Raw genomic sequence first — 10,688 nt, 5'->3', positions numbered from 1 at the left:
GAAAAAAATGGCACTTACTGAGTTAGTTTCACAAAACGTGGTCATGTTAGTTTGACCACGCTGAATTAGCAGGATGTTCGAACCTTCTGGATAACTAGCTAACTAGTTAACTCGGCTAGCAACTTTTGTTCGAGAATAGAGTGACGGAAAAAAAGCACTTGAGAAGTTCTTCTTGATAGTTGTCGTCTTGATAAGTTATTTTTTCCATAAGGTTTCTTCTGTTCAGCCCTTAGTCATGTTTTAGTTGTTCAAAACATTAGTTTTATTCCTTACCCTGCAGAGCCACGCAGAAAGGATGTTATCGAGATGCCATCTTGAACCTCCCTCCAGTTCAGCGAACTGGTGCTAAGTCAGTGGCGCATTCAGATTCCATTTTAGGGGCGCATGCTTGGCCATAATGTAGCGTGTTCACAACGTGCATACACTTTGCTTCTGTCATCTACACGGACGCAGCAGTTCCCATTTTCGCAAACCATAATTACAAAGAAAAATATTACTGAAAATGCGCTTCAGGTGTTTGGATAGATCAGGAGGCACTTTACAGTACAGTCCTCAAAAAGTCCCAGCATTCTTTGTGGCTTGTTGTGTTTTACACAACATTTCCATGAGTCATGGATGTGTTAATGACATAAATGAGGAAATATTAGAGGACTTAAGGAGACGTGATGTTGAACTACGGTGGGATTGGACACTCGATGCGCTCCTGATGGAGCGGGTGGACGGAGATGGAGTGGGGGGAGGAGGAAGGGGCACAACAGGAGCAGGTGGTGCGTTTGGAGGCCCACGCTCCATGGCTGCAGCAATCCTCTCCAGACTTGAGGAGATGCGCCCGAGAGGCCGCAGCAACATCGCCACCCAGTCAAGACGGGCATTTATTACTTTGCCGCATCCCGGACAGCTCCTGCTGGCGTGCGCCAGGCAAATCCGCGTCATAATAGCAGTCCGCCATGGAACAAGCGCACCTGCTCTTAAAGGGAATGAGAGATGACGCTCTGATTGGTTTATTGCACGTTACACCCAAACCACACCTACGTAGCTACTTCAGACCAACCCATTTTAGATTTGCGTTGGGTGCAAGACTCATTTATCCCACCGGTATCATAGCAACAGCGCCCGAGATCCGCCCACAAAGCTACTTGCGTTTCACGTTTAATAAAATAGGGCCCTTAATCCCATTGTATTTGTTGTTTTCACAGTTTGACAGCAAGGGCGTAAATCCCAGGGAGGGAGGGAGTGGGGGTCAGGACACAGTCAAAACACAATCAAACATAAAACATGAAAACACTGTCAGCAGCAGACTGCAAACATGCTTCCCCTTGTCAGGACACAGATTGCAGCCATGCGACATGACAAAACAATACACTGCAACCAGCGGACCACAGAACCTGTTCCCTTGTCGGGGCCCAGGCTTGTGGCCCCGAATCCTTCTCCTGCTCCCACATTTATTCCTATTTCTCAGGATAAGGACACACCTCTTAATTTAGGTTTACTCCAGGTCACAGACTAAGGTTGATTATCATGGAAGTGTTGATTATATTCAAGTTTACAGAGTTTGCATTTCCTTTGTTCTAACCCAGACTTGGCACCAGGAGGTTGGAGACTCAAAGAGACGTTCCTCTTCATATGTTAATAGTTGGTTTTAACCTAATCAATTTAACCAAAGACAGGAAGAGAGGGGGAGAGAAATAACCAGCTGTTTTTACCTTAGTAGGCTAGTCATTCTAGATTCCATTCCTATTTTCATAACCTGACTGCAGCATACAATTTATTATTTAAAACATAATACATAAGCATAGTTTTATCTTTTTACAACCTAACATCATGACAAAAAGTTTGCTGTTAGTAATATAATGTAACGTTACCTAGCGTGTTTAATAGCTTGTTGGATAGAAATGCACCCACTACAACTAACGTTACCACAGCCATAAGCCTAACGTTATGTGTGTGAACTGATAGGGTTATTATCATAGCTAGACTGTATATTGAAGATCTACAGTTGTGTTGATGGCTGATCAGTAGGTTTGCTGCAGACAGTGTGGCTCATGTGGCTGTCAGGGTGAGCAGAGGAGCTTTACCAGTGGCTCACTAATTTACAATATGATCAGCTAATTTAACAAGTGTACAAATCATTGTATTTCTTTTATATGGGGACACTTTTTCAAAATAAGTCATTATGTTTTAAGGTATTTTTGTGGCTTAACTTAAAAAACTTAAAAATAAATACATGGTTTTAAAGAAGAATATTTTGGTCAATTTAGTCAGCTTTTTCATTGAATCAAGAGAAACACTGAAAAGAAGGATAATGGTACAGTCTCCATGCTACACTAATGATAGTATTAAGGCTTTCCTCTGTGTACACATGTCCTCTACAAGTATAATTGTGGCTGTATTATTTGTGTCCCCTTCAAAAATTGCTCTTCAGAAATGTTATGTTTACTGTCCCCCCCCCAACTGTTGGATCAGATTTACGCCCATGTTTGACAGTAAAGGATGTCAACTGGTTTAATTTGTGCAGCCTTATTGCCGTGATATGTGAGAGGAAGTGGATTTTATAGTACTCTTTAACTAATCACATACAAATGATCGGTCTCAGCAAGCACTGTGTAGTGTGTTGTAACGTAACGCCACCGAAACGGCGATGCAGGGCCACCACACCGCAGCAGACTCGCTGTGTGCAAATGCCGCTCTACACGTTTTATGCAGGGACGTAGCTAAGTATTTGAGGGGCAGGGCGCTAAGATTACATCTACAATTATTATTAAAATTAATTAATATGAATTGTTTGTTTCAATGTTTTAAGAAGCTTGTGGACATAGTGGCGGTTTGTTTTTACAAGCACAGTTTTTTGAACACCAAAGTTAGGGGGGCAGCTGGGGGGGCAAGGCCCTACAGTGGGGGGGTCACCCACCCCTCTTACGCCCTGTAGAGCCACCCTTGTGGTGTCGAAATTGTAGAAATTTGTATTTAAATTTTTTTTAAATACAAAAAGAGAAAGGAAAAAAACATACAAAAATGGTGTAGGTGTCATTTAATTTGCTATGTTTTATATTATATGGGGGGGAGAGATGTTATGATATTTATATTAGTGTTCAGGTAGTGGACAGGGTCAGACTGAAGGGTCAGGGGGGAGTGGTTGTGTGCTGATTTAACCGGGACAGTCACAGGTGTGTGGGAGGATTGCGATTTTGGAGAAGGTTACCTCCAGCTGGGTAGCTGAGGTCGCTAGCTGAAGAACACTACTGAAGACAAAGGATTGGACGACCTGCTTGTTTCCCCCACCACAAACTTTTGTACACCATTTAAAAATCGGAACTGAGACAACAAAGGAGGAGCGGGGCTGGAACGCCGAAAGAACCAAGCCTATTAGGCAATGGAGTGGTTCCAGAGGCAGTCGTCTTCTCCTGAAACGCTAAACTATGCAGAGTCTGAGGTGAGTCAGTGACACCACCCAAACCCCTCCAGAAGTCTCTAACACACTCTCACATTGAATGCAACACATAGAGAAAATGAGGTAGAGGGATTTGTTTTGTTACCGGCTAGGCTAACCAATAGTAGCAGTCTTTGTGGTTTTAACGAGCCCGGTTAGTTTAGCGTGTATGTAACAGCTCAAACGCATATATGTAATGTTTACGGAATTTAGCTGAAGTGCTTAAAGATTTTTTTTGGGGATTTATTTTATTATGTAATGACAGTGGATAGACATGAAAGGGGGAGAAAGATGGGGGATGACACTCAGCAAAGGGCAGCAGGTCGGAATCAAACCCGTGCCGCTGCAGGACTCAGCGAACGCTCTTACTGGGTGAGCTAGAGGCCGCCCCCTGTTACATCATTTAACTGCAGTGCTTGAAGCATATATGTAATGTTTACATAATGTAACTGAAGTAGTGTAATTTTTTACAGATTTTAACTGAAGTGCTTAAAGCATATATGTTATTTACATGATATAAGTGAAATGCGTAGAATAGAAATGATGTGTTTACATGATTTAATTGAAGTGCTTAAAGCAGAAATGAGTTATGGTTACATGATTTTGAGCTGTTTAATATAACAAGCAGAGAAGCAATCTGGAAACACACAGGACCTGCTGCATCTTTAAATTGCTTCTTGTTTGTATCTGCTTTCATATAGGAATCTATAATCTGTTCACTGGGTACCAGCAGGTACCTGTAACATTAGTGGAAGATGATAGAAGTCGCCCTGGCTTTGTTATGAGATGATAAAAGAATGTCCTCCTAATTGGTTAATGTGTAATTACACTGGTCCAATTAAATAAGGTCATGCATCATACAGATGTCCTTTGATCATTTATTTCCACATTTTCGTGGTAAGACACCGTGAAAACTACAAAAAAAAATAAACAAATAAAATACAATGAGTCAAATATACTTCTTTCAGTCATTTTACAGTCTCTTAAGCACGTTTCCTTAACTAGACAGGCTCCACAATGTTAGCGTCACAACAGTACAGAAAGTGCATTCAATGCAAAGAAATTACAACAAATATTAAACACAAATATGATAAGGCTGAAATACAAAATACAAAGCACAATTATCGTGTGCGTCTCTTGGACCGTGCAAAATCTTTGTTTGAGGCCGTACATTTTTCCTCTGCAGCCGCGTTGGCTCTCTCTGTATTCCTTTTACCCACAATGAAACAGGTGTGGCCTTCGCTAAACTCTGGTCATTTGACCTTTGACCTCAACATTAAAACTGGCATTTGTAATAAAACAACAAAATTGAAACAAAAATTATTTTTAAGGTAAAATATTTTAGTACAATTTTAGATCAAACGTCCCTTTTTAAACTCTTATTTATTACATTTTTAATGTTGTTAATTACTGTATGAATTCAAACACTAATGAAATTATCAAAAATATAGACTACACATGAAATCTCAGTAACACTGTCCCTCAGACAGTTACATAATGTAATACACTTTGTATTGTATTGTTTGAACATAATTACTGATAAAGTAAGACAAATAGAATAGAATCCTCTTCATCCCTCACAGTCAATTCTTCCTTTCCCTTTTCTCTTTCACTTATTTCTGCATCTCCTTCTGTGGCCTCTTTTCTCTTGGCTGGCAATATCCCCACTTTTAGGCTTCAGCTAATATCTCCAGCTACTCTGGCCTGCAAAAGTCCAGATGTGAAAAGCTCTGGTTATCCTTGTATTACATTACACTGTAGGGCTCTGTAGCTAATAAGTAGCCTAACAAACATAAGATCAGAAGAGATTTATTACATGCACACAACAGTTATGTTTAGACTAGCCTTCTTAATCCCATTGTATTTGTTGTTTTCCCATGTGTTTTGACAGTAAAGGATGTCAGCTGGTTTAATTTGTGCAGCCTTATTGCCGTGATATGTGAGAGGAAGTGGATTCTGCTGCTTAACTAATCAAATAAAAGCACTGTGTAGCGTGTTGTAACATAACGCCACCGAAACGGCGACCCTCTGGGGCAGCTCAGTCGCTCCAGTCTTTGCCGGGATGCAGGGCCACCACACCGCAGCAGACTCGCTGTGTACGAACGCCGCTCTGCACGTTTGACGCAGGGACGTAGCTAAGTATTTGAGGGGCAGGGGGCTAAGATTACATCTACAATTATTACAGTGGGGCTGTAGTAAACTGCTTCTGCCGTGTTGATGTAGCTTAGCTTTCTACATTTATTTGGGGGCTAGCGTTAGCTTCAGAGGAGTGAAGCTTCATTTAATGTAGAATAACTGGTAGCTTAGCTCACTAAAGTTCCAAATAGCTTACCTAACATTAATAAAATAAGCAATATGACAATTTGATTAACATAATGGTATGATTGTTTCTAAACAACTGCTAGTATTTTGACAGCAATCTACCGGCGAGCCGAGCAGCGCTATGCCATGTTGTGTTTGTTTACTAGAAAGTGTGATGTTTGGGAGTGATGAGATGATGTATGGCAGAATTTGTCTAAAAAAAATTAAAACTGCACCACCGAAATGGAAACATTTTGGATTTCAAGCCCATGAAAGAGGTGAGCTGAAAAAGACGAGGCAAACACCTATACCAAAGAGGTTATTCATTTATTAGTCTCGCTTTGCCAGACTGTCAAATGGCGGGGCGGCCTCTAGCTCACCCAGTGAGAGCGTTCGCCCCATGTTGGCTGAGTCCTGCAGCGGCGCGGGGTTCTGGTCCGGCCTGCTGCCCTTTGCTGCGTGTCATCCCCCATCTCTCTCCCCCTTCTCTCTCCCCCTTTCATATCTATCCACTGTCCAATAAAGGGAAAAGCCCCAAAAATAATCTTAAAAAAAAAAAAAAGTACTGTCAAATGGCTGTCAGAGGACTACTATGTATTTTTAAAGGTCTTTCATGATTTTAACACAAAATGCTGTGCAATGGTTCAACCAGACTGACAATTAAAAGGGTAAAGAGACACTTCTGAGCAACAGTTAAATAAGAATAGAAGAAATCAGCAGTCATTGGTAAAAGAAACTGGAAGCTTGGCATCAAAATGTGTGCAGATTTAAATAGGAACAGCTTCCTGTTTCATTGTTAATGCCAGTGTTAATTAGCAGGTGTGTTGCTTTAGCAAAGCTATCCTTCAAACTCCACAATAGAAATAGAAGGTTAGTTTGGGGTTGGCACTATTGGAATATCAGCTGAACATAGGCCTACTGACAAATCACAGTTCAAACCTATTCAATTTAACCGCTGAGTGGACTGCAGAGTGCCCACAGTAAAAGAGCTTTTCTAAAATATTTAGAGCCCAATTGCGCCGTTGTGGTTCAATAATGACCGATGGCCACTTACCCTTTTCTGGTCTGGAAAACAAATTCAAAATCAAAATTCTAACAGTATTCTGCCCTGTCATATAACACTGTGTGGACCAATGCTGGGCAAGTTACTCAGGAAGTGTAATACATTACTTTTTACTTATTACTCCTTAGTAAACTCTAAAGTAATTATTACCTTATTACTTCAGGGTTTCCCCCAGTGTATTGCAAGCCTGCAAGTAGCCCTCCAGCAAGCCAGCTCCTTTAGAACTCATTTCACCTTATTCAAACAATAATTAACCTTACAGGAGTCAACAATTAGCTGCAAAACATTCTCCCTTTAACCTTTGTTATGTTACGAAGACTATCGCACACCACATTCACATATTTTGTCGAGTTTCACATAGGCTTACATTATGAGAAGGACGCAGATTCCCATCACCATAGTAACTTGTGCAACTAGTGTGTAGGTTGTGTGTGTAACATTACAGAGAGAGAGAGAATCCTCATAATACATTATAACAAATACTGGTGTTACACCTTATCAGAAATACTTCATACAGTATGTAAGGTTGTAAAGAATTGCTTTTTCATTTTACTGTGCAGTAAGGGTTATATGGACTCATCTTTATGAATGTGCATTTCATTTGACTGTAGGAACTTTGACACAGAATGAATGGAGGTGAGAGGCAATAGGAAGGGGATGCCTGTAATTCATTGACACATTGGATTTTCAAATGTAATTTATGAAGCACGAAAGACTGGAATTGAAGTTAATCATCTCATGCTCCCTACAACAATGCTCATTAACCCTCCTGTAAATTTGGATATACAGAGATGTAAAAAGGTGTTAAAATAGTAAGTAAAAGTATTATAAGGTAAAGTGTCAAGTGATGAGCTCAAGAGTTCAACAGTCTCGGGCCTGCGGGGTGAAGCTGTCCCTGAGCCTGGTGGTGTAGTACTGTCTGCCAGACAGCAGCAGGGGCCCTGCAGACCCAGTATAAACCTTTAGTTAGATTATATTTAAATAATACTGTTTTTATTTCCTCCGTGACATACACCACTGCTCTCTCAAAGCTTGATCAGTATTCTGCCTCTGGGTTTTTGATTGCACCATGTTGTTAGTTACATTTGTGATATTTGACCAAGTCGAGTATTTAGACCACACTTGTAATGCCTTGAGACTTGTCACAACATGTGATACAGTTATAATACATAAACACATTCTAAAACATCCTGAAAGCCTACCCCAGCTCTTGTGATTACTGATGACTCTGTTGTGAAGTGTTATGAAGTTTCAAACACATACATGTAATAATCATGATGTTGTTACACATGTTACATAGCGGAATGTTAAAAAAGTATCTGATAAATTATTCTTCAAGCAATGGTTTTACTTGACCTAGCCCTTGTTGGCGAGTAAAATAGTGACTGTGCATGCTTGCTGCCCTCGGTACAGGACAAAATGATGAAAGGCTATTCTTTGGAGAAGATGGATACTCGAGGAGTCTCTTTTGTAAGTATAGAACAAACAGCAGCTTCCACCAGAACAATCCACCTCTTCACATGTTGCTTTCACTGCCTGAGACCTTTTTCCTCTCCTATTGTTTCTCTTACATCCTGTGTTTTTGTTGCCGCGATTAGTTTGATCCACTTTTTGAGACTCTTTAGCTGGAATATTGACAAAAGGCACCCTCTCTCTTTCTCTAGCTACCATTCCGTTTTTCTACTCGTTTCAACTCTGCCTTTCTGTCTGATTCCTTCACTCGGTCTCTTTGTGTTTTTGTGACTCTTAAGAACGAAGATAGTTTCCGACGGAGAACTGGATCTGTGGCCTCCAGTCCAGAACATACTGATTTGGACAACGGTGAAATAGCCTCCCCTACCCTATTCGGAAAATACCACCAGAGCCTTCAGACCCTCAAACCCTTCCGCTGGTCCTCATCCCAGTCAGTATCATTGTTGAAATAATTTGTCGGTTTTGATGCACTTATATATATTATGATAAATCATTTTAATGTAACATGTCTACAAACAAATCCTCTACTTGGCTGATTCTACATATTTTTACCAATTGCATTTTCCATGTCTAGGTCCCACCCTTTGGACAATGCAGGTTTCCTGTCATTCACAACCTTTGCCTGGATGACCCCCATGATGTGGGCCTTGTTCAGGAATAAGCTGGACATGAGCTCTCTCAACCTGTCTACTTTGGATGTAGCCGAAACCAGCGGAGAAAGGTCTGACACTCTTCTTGCTGATTCATGGCGGCCCCCACATTTCTCTACTGCCATTTCATGCAATTACAGTACGGATTATGTATAGACATAACACCTGGAAAGCCTAGTTGCTGAAATTCACATCTAGGAAAGGAATCATTCATATTCAGATTCATTTTATTTAAAATAGGGACAATGCACAAGTTAACATTAACCTTGTATAAGAACAAGGAGAGATGCGTTATGCCAGGTTGTAGCACAAGTGCTATTTTCCGCCCGTAGTCCCTTAACAGGTCATAACACAATAAAAATGTCATGTAAGTGAAATACAAAACATCAAAATATACAATTTTACAACCACAGTCACACAATTAAAAACTATCATGTGCTCAATTGTTCCCCCTTCCTAAAACCAATCCCCCCCACACCAACAAAGCTATGCACTCAAAATCCTTATATCTCCCAACACACACACACACACACACACACACACACACACACACACACACACACACACACACACACACACACACACACACACACACACACACACACCTTCCATTGGCCCGCTGAGGCACACACACACCTCATAAATGTGTGCAATTTTGTTGTGACCGTAACCATGCTTTTGTCAAACTTGGAAATGTTTGAGGATTTGTACATGTAATAAGATGTGTGGGGAGATTATTCCACTGACTTATGGCCACATAAGAAAAGGATGATTTCCAAAATGAAGTTTTGCGATTGGGAATATTGCACTCTCCTCTAGTGGCTGACCGAGTAGCTCTTTTTTTTTTCTGAGTTGAGTGTAATACATTTTTTTAGAGGAGGAGCGACAGCATTATGAATGATTTTAAAAAGTAAGCAAACATTTGAATGCATTATCAAATTTTCAAAATTAAAAATATTGTATTTAGTGATTATTTTGCAGTGGTGATATTGACGTGTTTTTTTTATCATGGATCTTAAGGGCTGTTTTATATAATGATTCAAGTGGTCTTAAGGCTGTCTTACCTGCTTGAGACCAACTTGTCATGCAATACAAAAAGTGTGGAACAATCATTGCACTTAAGTAGGTATTTGATGCCTCAATGATAAGAGTTTCTTATATGTCTGAAATTTATAAGGTTAAATTTCAGTGTACTACTCAGTTTTTTAACATGTTTTTTAAAGGTAAGAGTTGCGTCCAGGGTGACACCCAAATATTTGAATTCGTCCACATTTTTAATTGAATGCCTACTAAGACCTCAGGACATTCCTTAAAGTGATGGTTCGGAGTAATTTCACCCTAGGGTCCTTTGCACCATGACCTCGAGCCAAACACCCCCCCAGAAGCTTTTTTCACCTGGGTCTAACATTGAGAGAGTTAGCGTAGAGTAGCGTAGAGTAGCGTAGAGTAGCGTTAGCCGCTGAATAGATTAGCGCAGAGGCTAATGGATCCGAAGTGTCTCTTAACATTACCCCACTAATAATGCCCGAAATGATACCAAAGGTCTACACTAGTATATATAGGTTATGCACTCATAAAACAATGGATTGTAAAGTTTGTAAGTACACCAGAAGGTTATGTAAATAACACTTGCCTGCTGGCTTCTGCTCTCTGCTCTCTGCTGTTGTTGCTGCTGTAATACGAGTGCTTAGGGACATCTACAAATTACAACACCGAAAAGAGATGCAACAAAAATATTTTTTAATTTAACTTATTTTTTAAAGTAAGTGCTGTA

General features: G+C 40.4%; 1 protein-coding gene across 2 annotated transcripts in view; it reads left to right on the top strand.

Annotated features, from left to right (window-relative positions):
* Nucleotides 1-2,898: 2,898 nt before the first annotated feature.
* LOC120556047 (multidrug resistance-associated protein 9-like) overlaps nucleotides 2,899-10,688 on the top strand; it is a 54,805-nt gene continuing 47,015 nt past the window's right edge. The window contains exons 1-4 of one of the 2 annotated variants that reach the window (XR_005638786.1): nucleotides 2,899-3,430; nucleotides 8,205-8,261; nucleotides 8,543-8,694; nucleotides 8,839-8,985. Coding sequence is in view for 1 of the 2 variants with exons in the window: in XM_039795401.1 (XP_039651335.1) it covers nucleotides 3,371-3,430; nucleotides 8,205-8,261; nucleotides 8,543-8,694; nucleotides 8,839-8,985 (416 nt within the window). In the remaining variant the exon portion in view is untranslated. The remainder of the gene's footprint in view (nucleotides 3,431-8,204; nucleotides 8,262-8,542; nucleotides 8,695-8,838; nucleotides 8,986-10,688) is intronic. The other variant, XM_039795401.1, reaches the window with a different exon arrangement.

The sequence above is a fragment of the Perca fluviatilis genome, chromosome 3 (genome assembly GCF_010015445.1).
Source record: "Perca fluviatilis chromosome 3, GENO_Pfluv_1.0, whole genome shotgun sequence".
Lineage (NCBI taxonomy): Eukaryota > Metazoa > Chordata > Actinopteri > Perciformes > Percidae > Perca > Perca fluviatilis.
Note: the sequence above shows the minus strand (reverse complement) of the source record. Positions and strands in the feature narration are given on the sequence as shown.